Raw genomic sequence first — 13358 nt, 5'->3', positions numbered from 1 at the left:
AGCCTGCTAATAAGCTTAGCCTGCTAATAAGCTTCTAGGTAGGTAGCCTTCTCCTACAGCCACTGGTAGGCAGGCATTCAGGGACTAAGGCGCAGGGGAGGCCTCTTAGATGTTAGCTCGGGACTCGGGAATCGGGATAGGGGTTATAGACCATTGGACTCCGCTAAGCCACCTGGCTAAAGGTTATAACTTATAACTTATATCACGCGCGACTCGCGCGGGTTTGCTAACTTCTGATGAGAAACACAACCTCTCATCTCATTCTCACTCTCCAACCTAACCTCCAATGAGCTCTCAGCCACCCTATGGATATTACGGGCAGCCTGGTCCTCAGCCAGGTCCTCAGCCAGGTCCAGGTGCTCCCCCGGGAGGCCCTCCCACTGGCAGCTATTCCCAAGGACCACCGCCAGCCGGACAGCCACCCTATCAGCATCAGCAACAATCCTATTACAGCTACGCACCTCCGGCTACAACAGGCGTCCCGGGTCAACCTCCTCCGACTACACATTATCAACCAGGTCTCGGGGGTCCTCCACCCCAAGCACACCAGCTTGGCCAGGCATATCCTAGCCAACCGGCCCAACCCTATCCACAGCAGCAGCAACAACATCCATTCTATGACCAGTTGCCGCCACCACCTCCTCCTGGTCAGCCGCAACACTACTACTACCAAGCTCCCGTAAGTTCCAATGGTACGAACTTCACTTCAGTGCACGGGCTAACAAACACTTTCATCTTCATTTACGCAGCCTCCTCAGCCCTGGACTCAAGGACCACCACATGGCACACCATCCTCGTATGGCCCCTACGCCGCCCAACCAACACCAGCATCCCCGGGCTATGATCCGGCGCAGAAGGCCTGGGTACAGCCAGTAGACACGAACAGCGACGTCGAAGGCCTCCGCAAGGCCATGAAAGGCATAGGATGCGACGAGAAATCCCTCATCCGCATCCTGACCAGCCCCAAGTACGCCAACCCGTGGGCCATGGCCCAGCTCGTGCGGGACTACAACGCCCACTTCATCCGCGACCTAGCCACGGACATCGAGAGCGAGACCCGCGGCGCCCTGGAGACCACCCTGCTCGCCCTCCTCCGGGGCCCCCTGGAAAACGACGCCCGCGTGCTCGACAAGGCCATCAACCGCATGGGCACCGACGAGGACGCCCTCAACGACGTGCTCCTGTGCCGCTCCAACGCGGACCTGCGCGCCATCCAGGCCGAGTACCGGCGCCTCAAGAACCGCGACCTCCTCGTCGACCTCAAGGGCGACGTCAACGACACCCTGTTCCGCCTGTACAGCATGCTCCTCCTCTCCGGGACGGCGGCGGCGCGCGCCGAGGACGCCGCCCCCGTCCTGCCGCACGAGACCGACGCCAAGGTCACCGAGCTGCAGCGCGCCACCGAGGGCACCATCGGCGTCAACGCCGTCGCCGTGGCGCAGGTCTTCGCCAGCAGCAGCGACGCCCAGCTCGCCGCCATCGCCCACGCCTACCGCCGCAAGTACCACCGCGACCTGCAGCGCGTCATCGAGAAGGAGTTCCGCGGCGACATGGAGGACGCTTTGCTGCGCATGCTGCGGACCGCCCAGGACCGGGCCGCCGCCGATGCGGACCGGCTGAGGGAGGCCCTGACCAAGACGAAGGACAGGCTGTTTGCCCACCGCGTCGTCTCCCTGTATTGGGACAGGAGTCGGCTGGACGCTGCCAAAGCGGCCTACAAGGCCAAGTATGGGCGTCCGCTTGCTAAGGACGTGAAGGAAATATTGAGCGGCGATTTCGAGGACGTGATGCTTGGCTTGATCGGGAGAGGTGATGCCTGAATATGAGGGAAACGGCCTGGAATACATATACAGCTGAGGAGTCTCGGGTATCACCTTTTGGATCGTTGTGGATTAGCATCCGGTGGTTCAATGGGTTCTTGGCAGGGAGACTTGAAGACCCCCGTCCACATTTCTGTTCCTAACAAGGTAGAGACGAAGGAAAAGGAAAAGGCACTCAAAGTCATCAAAACAGATTATTGCATTGTATATTTATCTTTTTCCTCTTCTACGAGATACTCTCTTCCTGAACTTCTTTGTAGGCTTGCGTCCAGCGTGACCACTTGGTCTCTTCCAGCCGCCATTTTTACCCCTGATTGTACTTGAGAGGCCGTTCTTCTGAAGATGAGGCTGCTCGGGCGTTTCTACATCCATCTCTTCGGACTCCTCAGACTCTTCCGACTGCTCGGTCTCAGCCGACTCAGCCGACTCATCAGACTCGGCATCGTCCGACCCTGCATCTGCAGTCTGTTTCTGCGATTCATGAGCCTCGAGAATCATATCCAGCAACACGTCGATGCGAACCTTGCCAAGTCCGCCACTGTCAGTGCCGTTATTACCACCAGCACCGCCGCCGCCGCCGTAAAACACATTCACCTGTTGTTGAGCCTGTATCGTGTTATGGGTCCCGAACCCCCGTTGCAAAAACGGCGCATCAAACACAGAACGAGGGCGCGACGCACAAAACGAGGCACCTACATCGTCCATACCGCCCATCTCCACATCTTCAACCCGGCTCGGCTGCTGTGCAAAAGCGCCGCCGCCGCCCGGCTTAGAAAACAACCCGTTCGACCTACTCGTGAAAGGGTCGTTGGCGTTGCCGCTGTGGAAGGGATCCCCCCCCTGAAACGAGTTTTGCGGTGTCTCGTTCGCATTCCACCCGCAGGACCCCCCAAACTTACCTGGAACCGGAACCGGACCCGCCGTGCAAGCGTTCGCCATGTGCGCATTCCGGGCCCGCCCCACGCCATCCGGTCTCGCCGCGTTTTCCCAGTTCAAGCCGCCACCAAGAAGGCCGTACTTTCGACCCTGACACCTCATCGGCAGGAGATGCCGCTCCCCCAGCGTCCCGGGCCCCACCCTGACCGTCTGGAAAGCCCCGTACGACAGCCACCCGTCCGCCGAGACGACGGCCCCGGAAAACGAACCCGGCAAGTCCTCCCTGGCGAACAGTTCCAGCAGGACGGCTTCGCCCGTGGTCCCCGGTCCGAGGGGAAGCGTGAGGTGTCCGTCCGTCACCGTGCCTTCCTGCGTGAACGCGATCCGCGGCGGGAAACCGCAGACCGGGACCGGGACGCCCCACCTCATGTCCTCGCCGTGGTAGAAGATGCGCAGCTCGGGCTTGGCCCGTATCCTTGCTTCCGCTTGCACCCTATTCGGCGAGGCGGTAGAGGAAGGTGCGGAAGAGACGGCGGAGGAGGGGGAAAGCACGGAAGAGGACGAATACGAGGAAGAGGATTGCGACGTCCGACCCTCCCCCCCGGCCTTCGACGAGGACGAACGGCACGAAGCGCACGAAGAGCAGCAGGCCTGGGTCGACCCGTCAAGGAGAACTTCCTCACACTCGCTGACGATCCTTCTCCAACCATTCTCATTAAAGACGATATCCCCCACCGGCGCCGACGGAAGGCCCCTCGCCACCAGGAGCTGGTCGTACAACGGGACCAGGAGCGCGAGGTACCGTTTCGTCCGCGCGAGTTCGTCCATCGTCGCCTCCTCGCGTAACCGGCGCCGCACGACGTCCCAGTCGACCGTGCCCCCAAACTTGACCAGTGCTCTGACCCCCGTCTCGAACTCCTGTGGCGTCGGCGAGGATGGATGGAGAAGCAACGGTTTACAGTCGCGGTAGCAAGCGGCGAGGGGGTCGAGGGTCTGCATGTGGGAATTGATGGACCCCTGGCCTCCTGGGGTCGGTGTTGGTCGTCGGGTAGACATCACTCACCTTGGTGTTCGTGCACGTCATGCAGCTGGATTGTCTGTTGAATCAAACCGATGAAAAGAATAGGTTTGTTTTGTGGCTTTCCGAAGAAGTTGTCCTGCAACCATACGAAAGGTTCGAAATACAGAATCTGCTGCTCCTAGCCTTGGACGAGATTCCATTCCATGTGGACACTCTCACTTTTATATGCTTCGACCCGTGAAGCTCGAGGAGAAGCAGACAATATCTTTTGTTCGGCACTGCGCAGAATCAACCGCCTTTCCCACTCTCTTTGATCGTCGTTAACAGTCTCTTTGTCACAAATAATACCAACAAAGGCGGTATCTTCAACAGGGGCCTCAAAGAAGTCTATATGAGAGAGAGAGCCCTTCTTACATGTATGCTACATCCCCAGCTCGTCCCAGATAATCATGGACAACATCGTCACATGCCTTTCGACATACCTTGACACGACGAAGCAAACATGTCCGTAATATTACCAGACCGAACTCATGATGGAATGGCAGTCACTTTGTTTGAGACACTGATTTTCCGTTATAGTATCTCTACTCCGTGGCATCAAGCTTCTTTGGCATGATACTGACCATTCGTTGTGATCCAGGCCAGGTCTTCAGGTCGTCTGACTGTCCGTTCGTCGCCCTATTGTACTCAGCTCAACCGGTATAAACATGGACAACACGAAGCGAAGATGTCTTTGTCCACTCGAGGGGTCACGAGCAACCATGCGCTCGATGGGAAATCATGAATTGCCCTATAAGCTTACAAAGAAGCTCACATCGACTGGCTCGTCTACCGACTATCCGGATGATGAATCCTCCGCTCGCCTGTTCCATACCGTCACCTTCCAAGAAAATCCGTGATGTCGGCCCCGAGTTCATGATCAAGCGGAATCGCCATGAAGAAAGAAAAAAAAAATCCCTCCCCTTGCATCCCCATCGTCTGTGTTGAATCTTTGTACGTTCGCCCAGCCCTCCCAGCTGCGCGCTCGCAACGTCCCAGAGCATCACAGTGCTGCTAGGAAACAAATACAAACATATAGGCCGTCGTAGTCCTATGAGCCGTCACTGCTCTTTATTCGCTGTTCCAATAAATCGCCATAAATCAAAACGCCACCAAAGCCCTGCTCTTCTCGTTGTAGTTAGTCGCGTTTCCGAGTACCGTTGGCAAGCAACTCCCGACTCGAGTGGACTGAAAAAGCAGCACTCCCAAGCCCGCCGAATATCCAGTTCATCGAGAGCCACTGTCGTGCATCGCATGTAAAACCTCCCTTCACAAATACCAGGGTATCTCCGTCTCTCTCCGTGCATCTCATGCGTCGTAAAAGCATTTTTCTGTCGATGTGAACGTATTTCTTCTTCTTCTTCTTCTTCTTCTTCTTCTTCTTCCCTTGACTCGCAATTGCTCATCTCGAATCATGTACAAGCGGGCTCCAGGGTGGACTGTAATGCCGCTTCTAGATCTTCCTTCACCCATGGATCCGGTAGAGAAAATATAGAGTTGATCGTCGGAAAACCAGCCATGACATGCCTTCTCTTCACTCACAAGCCATGACAGACTTCTCCGCTCGGGCACGCACATGGTTTGCGTGGGTCTCCAGGCTCTGTGCCATGAGATGGGTGACTGTTCGGGGTGTCAGTAAAACAAATCGGCCGGCAGTCTTGTTGCCGCTCTCACCTGGCCAGACAGCTGCTTTTTCGAGAAGACAAGCAGTGACACGCAAAATCCGGGCGGCGTAGCCATTATGGTCATCCATCTGCACGGCGGCCATCGTCCCGCTGACCACTTCCACATTGATCTTGATGTCGGCGTTGGCCAAGACGTCCTGCACTTTGCTGAGAAGCTTCACGTCTTCTTCCTCCAAGAGCATGATCGCCGGCACTTGTGTGAGGTCGACGTCGTCCTGACCGAGAATACCCAGATACCGGCCGACGCGATCCTGTAATGTCGCCACCCACTCCGCCAGCACCTGCGCGCAATCGAAGGCGCACATGGCCGACTGCAGCGGCAACTCCTTGCTGGAGAACTCCGCAAAGGTCACGCCGAGCTTGTCCGCCATGGCAAGCGAGTCGGCCGCGTAAAAGGCCGCCTTGCGCAGGTGCTTCTCCCGACGCGACGTCGATCGCCCCGACGACGCCTGGGCCGCCGATTGCTCCGACGGAGCGGCGGGGAACTTGACCGCCGAAAATTCGGGCGAAGCTGATTGTTGCGTGGCAGGCGACTCGACAAAGACGGAGCTCGCTGCCGAAGCATCCGAGGACTCGGTGCTGTTGGAGTCGGCATTGGAAGCTGGCGACTGCTCGTTCTGCTGGACAACCTCGCTACCGCGCGAGAGCTCTTCGGCCATGCCGTCCCAGTCCCGTTGCCAAAACCTTTCCTTCGACCGGGAGAGATTCACAAAGAGGCGCACGTAGGCCAGGTCGAGAAGCGGTATGGCATCCGCAGAGAGCGGTCCCAGTCCGGACGGGTTCGGCCGCTCTAGGCTGTGTCTCGGGTTGCTCGCCCACGCAGCCTGCCACGCCTTCAACGCCGGCTCGATGTGCCTGTGCATCTTCTCCGTCTCCTCGGTGGTCCAGACCTTGTTGTGGTGGCGCTGCCGCGTCTCCCAAATGTAGTTGTGGAGTGCGTTGATGAGGATCAAGCAGCCGAACGTAGAGGGCTTCAGCTCGGCCCCAGCTGCACTGCCCAGCTGGGTAGGTACCCCGGACGCTCCATTGAGCGCCGCCATTCGCTTCTGCCGCTTCTCGTTGGCGCGAAGGAGTTCGCCCAAGGCCTCGTGGAATGTCATGCGGTTATGGTTAGCGCCACGGACACCACCTCTGGCTGCGAAAGCCGTACTGCTCTCCGCGGCGAAGAACTCTTCGTCACAGGGCAGATCGAGCAGGATTTCCGAATTGGTCAGGGCCGGAGTGTGGTTATACGCAGCTACTAGAAGACTGGACATGATGAAGACGGCGTAGAGGGTACGCTTCCGCTCCTCCGTGGTTTTCCATTGGATCCATTCGGTCTGCTCCTCGGGTTCGGGCCGCATACTGCCGCCGCCGATCCATGAGCTGTCATCGGTCATATGGCTATCCAAGTTCTCGGACGGTTCGACCCGGACGGAGCGGAGCAGGTCGGCGGCCTGCGCAAGGCTTACCAGGGCGGCGCAGTGCGTGGACGCAATGTCGTTCGCCGTCTTATCCCCGCAGTTGTGCCCGTACACCACGTTGAGGAGCATCGCCTGGACCAGCCAGACGGGGGTATGAACTGCGCCCTCGTTGAATTGGGAGTTGGAATCCGAGCCCGGAGTCCTTCGGAAATCGGCTTTCCTGACATCGGCTTTCCTCCTTTCCTCGAGGTACAGCTGGATCATCTTCTTGGCCGTCTCGAAAAGGTCCCTGGATTGCACGTTGTCCCGCTCATAGAGGGCTCCGATGGCAGACATGGAGAGAATCAGACAACCACTCCCCGCCAGCGTGGTGGAGCGGTTATGGGAAGAAGAGGGGGGAACATCAAACGACAGGGTGGGGATGTGCAGGAAGGGCATGTGGGGGTGGAAGTAGCGAAGATAGCACCCAACGTATCGCTGGAGGTCAGCTGTGCTGGGGAGGGTTTTTACGTGATCGGGCACAGTCGTGGGGTTGTTCTGCACACCTGGTGACATGGGCGAGCCCGGGTTCGGGAAGGAATACTTGCGGCCGCCGAAGGAAGAGCATTGGGACAAGGCGTTTACGATGGCGGTGCGGGTCGCGTCGGTGATGGTGGAGACGGGAGGTACGCCGTGGTTTCCGCCGTTGATAGAGGAGGGTGTGTCCGGACCGGCAGCGAAGCCGAGGGCCTGGTTGAAATTCTGAGTGTTAAGTCCGGGGACGAGAGAAGGGCTGAGCGAGCTCATGGAGGGTGGAGGGGTCGAGAAGTACACATCATTGCCTTTCTGGGCCGTAGACGGCTGCGGCTGCGGCTGCGGCTGCGGCGACATGGGAGCCCCATTCAGCAGGTCCGGGAAGACAGAACCGCTCAGGTCCATGGAGAAGGTGTTTGGCAGTTGCGGGGGGGCCATGAGGGCGGGTTGCCACATGGCGGAGGTGGTGGCCGCGGCGGAGATGTGGCGGTTGGAACCATCGAGCATGACGTCGCTGATGCCGCTTTGGCTCACGTTGCTGACGGCAGAAGGGCTGGAGCCGTCGATGGCGTTGTCCGCGCCCTGGAAGGACATTTGATGCTCGAAGCCGGTGAGCCAGTCAAAGCTGTCATCCATCTGGTGGTTGGCGGACAGCATCATGTCGGGCATACCATCATGCAGGCCCGACAGGAAGGGGGATGTCGGGTCCAGCCCCAAGGATGGCGGTGAATCATTGTAGTGCAGGGCGTTGGGGTTGATGGTCGACCCCGGACCGAAGAGGAGGTTTTCAAAGTCGAAGTCGCCGTTGAAAGCCATGGGCGGGGCCGTACGTAGGCCGTTGTTGGTAAAGTCCATACTGTTTGTTATGGCATGGGTCTCCAGCTTGGGCAGGTTATGGTTGACTCCACGTTGGCTCATGGCTGTTGCCATGCCTCCGAAACCCGCGTCCATATGGTGGTGCATGGGGAGGCCGGCAAGACTAGGATGACGGTTATGACCGTGCGAAGGGGGCATGCGAGCCACCTGAGGGTTGGCCGAGCCGCCCATCAAGTGCATGGCGCTGCCGTCGACGTGACTAATGGTATTGGCCCTCGGTCGCATCGAAGCGGCACCCGAACCCGGGTTGGTTCCAGCACCCGCATGATGGCCAGCGACACTGTTCTTGCGTGCTCTACTCTGGCCAGGCGTGCCACTGGTACTCTCTCGACGTGCACGCGGGCGAGACGACGGGGTAGTGGTCTGGTGCAGCTTCTGCTGGTGACGCAGCAGCAAGTCTCGGCGCGCAAAACATCTCGTGCACTCGGGACACTCGAAGGGCTTTTCTTTCGTATGGGAACGTTCATGACGCTTCAGGTGCTCGAGACGAGCAAATGAGCGCTGACAAGTGCCACAAACATGTGGACGAGGTTTGTCCGTCTTGGGCGGGGGGAAATTGGCCGGAGCTTTCGTGTTCACGGTGATCGAAGAGGCTATAAGCAAACGAACAACCATCAGCTGAGATAATTCCAGCCGGAAACGCAGTTATGGTGAAAGAGGCACTTTGCGTGAACGAGAGAGATGAGTTGAAGGGCGTTCAATACGTTGACGGCACGGAAAGATATGAGCAACAGAAGAAAGAAAACAACGTCGAGGAGCAAGGGGGAGAAACCAGGACACGCTGGGTCGGGGGAGGTTGGGTGAAAGAAGGAGAAATAGGGGCAAACGAAGCCTAACAACTCATACCGCTATCGTCGGCGGCAGCACCGGCCGAATTGGTCGTCATAGTGGTAGCTTCGACCTTGACGACCGCGTCGTTCATGGTCATGGTTGGTCCCGGGAGGTGTGCAATGACACCTGGAGGGAAGCGAAAGAAGGAAGGCCAGGGAAAGGGCCCGAGTCTTCAGGTTCGGTGCCAGCTCTCTCCCTCAGGCACACAAAGGGCTACTGGCCAGTGCTGCTATGGTACTGCCCCGGTGAACTTTTTATATTGTTTGGTTTTTTGCTCACGCCTGGGTATAGTAGGGCGTGTCCTGGACCAGAGCCGTCCAAGCTGTCTCTCGATTGAGGTAATTGAAGGGGGGTTGGTTTCGAAAACAGGACGGGAATTGCGGTTAATGGGGTTGCCGTAGACCGGAAGCTGGGAAGACCAACGTTGTAATCGGCAGGAGGAGAGTCGGAAGACGAGGGAAATGAGCGAGGAAGACACGTTCGTAGGGTAGTGTTCGGTTCGGCCGTCTGCGTCGGTATCAGTGTTTGGCGTCGACGAGGCGAGCGTGGCGTCGGGTCGCAACGAAAAGGAGAAGTGGCTGGTGGGTAGAGAGGACAATAGCAATCCGATTCCAACTCAACCAGATAATCTAATCGAGCAACTGGTGAACTGGCAAAGGAAGGGACCGCAGGGATCCAGTGGTACGTCGTCTATTCGAAGTCCATCCGTCAGTCCGAGCCGCTTCGTAGGAGACCTTCTACTGGTTTCGCCGCCGAAGAGCAAGAAAAGAAAGGCAGGGACAAAGAATAGGAAGCGAACGGACAGGAGAGCCGAGAGAAAGGAGGGGGAGGGGAGGAAAGGAACAGAACGAAGAGATAGAGCCATTGAAGGGGAGCGAGGTCACTTGGTACCTTGTACTGTCGCTTGTACTGTACCTCCGTATATGCTACGTCCGTTGTAGTAATCTTGCTTCGTACCAATTGGTACCCAGTATCAATAAGGTGGGTACTTAGCTCAATCGTACTGTACCGTATGTACGTAAGAATTCGTAGGACGCTTTACCCACTGATCACTTTTACTACTCCGTACCTTAGTATGTACATACATACGTTGTAAGGTATCACAAACGGCTTGGTCCCTGGATCGCAGTCTGAGTGTCATTTCTCCCAAATGCTGCAGTCTAAGTCTGGGTTCGGCTCGGTCTGGTTTATACCTACGTACGAAGTATTTATTACAACGTACTGAGAATCCGTACTGTTGTATGCGAAGGTCTTATATGGTGCGGGTGAATTGAGCCAGAAGGCGGAAAAGGACTCGATGACCCAGAGAAAGCCTCCTGATTGGAGAAATCGGGCCTGTTTGACTGAGGCAAGAAACACTGGCTGCTAGACAAAGCGCCCGTCCCCTTCCAAAAGTGCCAATGGGGTTTAGTCATGGAGAAACGGGGAAGCCCCACCTGCCCTGTCTCTCCTGCACTGTGTACCGGATAGAAGTGTCACCTTGGTGTGGCTGTCGTTGTGGATGCCTGTACGAAATGCATGTTATTGTCCGTGCAGGGCAAGGTACTCGGTACAACTTCCCACCAAACTCCGGCTATTCACCAACAGAGAAACAGTGCCGCGTACTAAGTATTCTTACTAGGCTACGTACTTCTACGAATAATAGCATGACTTGCGATTATCAACGGCCAATATCATCCACTCATTTATGCCGAAGTGGGGACCAGCTTTCCTAACCTTCCTTGCTTATTTGGATAAGGTACACAAGTAGGCTAGGTAGCTAGCCACAGGAAGGTGCATGTCGCAGGGGGACAGACAATGCTACGTACTGTGTATGTACACAGCGTGGGATATGAATTGAGGCATGCACGCTTGTCCTCTTGAGGAATAGTTTACGCTACCATGGATGCACGCCAAGGGACAAGGGCCTTAGTCGGTGTTAAACCTTTAGCCGCTTACGGCCGTCGAACAAGACCCTGTGACAGGGTCAAGTTTGAGGTTCATCTAGCTTGCTTATAAATACCTTAGGTAGCTCGTCGTAGAATAAAGAGAGAGGTGGCGTGTTGTCAAGGTATATTAAGAACAGATATTATATATCCTTGATATGCGAATAGATACAATACCTGAATAGTATATCTGGATAGACCGATCGAAAAAAGGAAAGGGGAAAAAAGGAAAAAAGAGGGTTTATAAACCAACTTCCATCCGTGGTCGGTCGTTTCGTGTCTCCCACCATTTATCCCCATTCATCCCACCAATAAAGCAAACGCAATATCCACCGTCCCGGGTCCATGCTGGTATCACTAAAAGGACCGAGCCTTATCCACATTTCGACGTCCACCGATCGGCGTAGCTTGCCCTGCGGATGTGTGAGTCATTGGGGCTCGTGGCAGGGCAGGCCGATATACGGCTCGTCACAGAACCACCCAACTTCAGACTGAACGAGGATGGAAGTTAATTACATAGGTACCTGATAATAATGCGTCAATGATTGTCTCGATGAACGGCGCAAGAAAATGATTATGCTTAGTTGTATCTGTAGTGAGCATTCCCCTACACTTACTTTCGTACACAGGGAACACTGAACACGCCAGGGCCCATGTGAGGGCCTGCAGTGCGTGCCATGGGATATCGACCCAAGGTTCCATTTCCTGACCCCCAAAGCCGACCAAGCCAATTTTTAGCAATTGGTCAGTGCTGGCCCTGCTTGCGGCCCCCCCTGATCGATGACATCGGGGCCCATGTTTTTCGAAATCCACTTTCATACGGAGTATGACATGCAGCTGTGAGGTAGGAGCATTTATTTCCCTCGTCGCCCGCGGCCTGCATCGCTGGCCGCCCATCGGAGAATGCAAAGGTGGTACCTCCGAAAGTACGGAGTGTTTGTATCTGTACTAGGACCAGCTACCCAGAAATACCGCAAGCCTGCAGACTGTACCCCATACCTTCTTCCTGGAATATGCAAAATGCACAGAAAACGGGACACAACGGATCACCAAGAATAAGGCCTTTGGTAACATAACAGAGTACCTGTACCTCTCAGTGGTCAACGAAACAGCCTACGATTTGATTGATACGTTCTAGGCTACGCCCAACCCGGTCCATACTAGCGTAATGCAGAGGAGCCGACCCTAGCCCTTCCCCCCTGAGCTGTCGGCGGCGCTACTGGAGTCCTTGGGGTTGCTCCTACATGCGGATAGCCAAGGCTCGTCCGCATAGTGCGGAACTGTTCACAGTGTCTGTCTTAGTAATAAGTACGGAGGTAGGCAGAAAGTTGAGAAGCGACGACCAAAGCGGTACGTACTGTGTACTATTTCGCTTTGTACGTTTTGTGGTCGGTAGTACCTAGGTACCAAGGTACTCAATCTACGAATAAGATACCTTAGATCATCACGTCACCCTCAACTAACCCACCTGTTCGCATTTTGATTTCGAGTTGTAGGCCAATTATCAGCTCAACTCAACCCAATGGCAACGTCTACTCTGTAAGCACGGAAGACAATCGTTCGCCTATCTGTCGAGTCTCATATTCTCTCATTTCTACCCGACATTCTCATTCGCAACTCTCGTGCCGTGCCGTGCCTGGCATCTGTCATCTCGTCCTCGTGTTCCCACATCGCCGCCATTATCCAAAGAAAAGCCATCCTTTTACACCCCGTTCGACCATGCAATTCAATTCTCTCGTCTAGTCTCGTAACATTTCGAGTGGATTATCGTGTCCCCCAATACTACCAGGACAGTCGCGAAACATCACACCACCTCTCCAAGTTACAACGTACGTGTCTCTACACGTACCGACGGAGGCGCCCTTATCCGTCTCAATGCAACCCTGGGCAATCTGGTCGACATATGCTCATATCCAGCCGCCATTCCCCTGACGCCTGACCACCAGAGGCAACGCTGTCCCGGGGCAACTCGTGACATCGGATAAAAGAGGCGGCTGGTGATTGACTTGGTTTGTTTATATCGAGAACTAACGATCGAGAACTAACGGTCTGTTTTTATACAGTTGACGAGAACTGTCGGGCCTTGGTGAACAGCACGTCGCCTCATCGAGCTTGCGTTTGACTCGAGGGTTTCCGCTGCAGACCGTGTCATTTCGGGTTTCCGATTCGTTTCTAGTTACTTCGTACGTCGATTTTTGCAAACAGTCCTCACGTCGGGAACTGCAGGCACTCCGAGATCCGTCGAGCTCGTCCCACGGACGGACAGTCGATGCACTGAAAGACATTCCAGACGTTAAGACCTCAAGACTTCAAAGTAAATTGACCTACGAAGTAAGTAGGTGGTGCTCCCTCCCTCTCTGCTCTCTGTC

General features: G+C 55.9%; 3 protein-coding genes across 3 annotated transcripts; 1 reads left to right on the top strand and 2 right to left on the bottom strand.

Annotated features, from left to right (window-relative positions):
• Window positions 1–20: 20 nt before the first annotated feature.
• On the top strand, window positions 21–2049 carry SODALDRAFT_379460 (Annexin). Its single transcript, XM_028615045.1, has 2 exons — window positions 21–679; window positions 750–2049. Exons 1-2 carry the CDS (start codon window positions 287–289, stop codon window positions 1818–1820), a joined length of 1464 nt encoding a protein of 487 aa, XP_028466068.1. The 5' UTR covers window positions 21–286; the 3' UTR covers window positions 1821–2049.
• On the bottom strand, window positions 1926–4124 carry SODALDRAFT_185241 (hypothetical protein). Its single transcript, XM_028607088.1, has one exon. The coding sequence runs from the start codon at window positions 3750–3752 to the stop codon at window positions 2031–2033; it is 1722 nt and encodes a 573-aa protein (XP_028466067.1). The 5' UTR covers window positions 3753–4124; the 3' UTR covers window positions 1926–2030.
• Window positions 4125–5290: 1166 nt separating this feature from the next.
• SODALDRAFT_400594 (DNA binding regulatory protein AmdX) lies at window positions 5291–9618 on the bottom strand (the record flags this gene model as incomplete). Its single annotated transcript, XM_028615321.1, has 3 exons — window positions 9080–9618; window positions 5431–8826; window positions 5291–5376 (listed from the first exon to the last, which is right to left on the bottom strand). Exons 1-3 carry the CDS (start codon window positions 9159–9161, stop codon window positions 5291–5293), a joined length of 3564 nt encoding a protein of 1187 aa, XP_028466066.1. The 5' UTR covers window positions 9162–9618.
• Window positions 9619–13358: the final 3740 nt, after the last annotated feature.

This window comes from Sodiomyces alkalinus (assembly GCF_003711515.1).
Source record: "Sodiomyces alkalinus F11 unplaced genomic scaffold SODALscaffold_6, whole genome shotgun sequence".
NCBI lineage: Eukaryota > Fungi > Ascomycota > Sordariomycetes > Glomerellales > Plectosphaerellaceae > Sodiomyces > Sodiomyces alkalinus.
The sequence above is the reverse complement of the archived record's forward strand: the minus strand, read 5'-3'. Positions and strand labels throughout refer to the sequence as shown.

What these genes read in the sequence shown, in the direction of transcription:
- SODALDRAFT_379460 (XM_028615045.1), top strand. Translation starts at nt 287, where the DNA reads ATGAGCTCTCAGCCACCCTATGGATATTACGGGCAGCCTGGTCCTCAG. An exon ending in ACTACTACTACCAAGCTCCC is followed by an intron (nt 680 to 749) that starts GTAAGTTCCAAT and finishes TCATTTACGCAG; the next exon opens with CCTCCTCAGCCCTGGACTCA.
- SODALDRAFT_185241 (XM_028607088.1), bottom strand. Translation starts at nt 3,752, where the DNA reads ATGTCTACCCGACGACCAACACCGACCCCAGGAGGCCAGGGGTCCATC.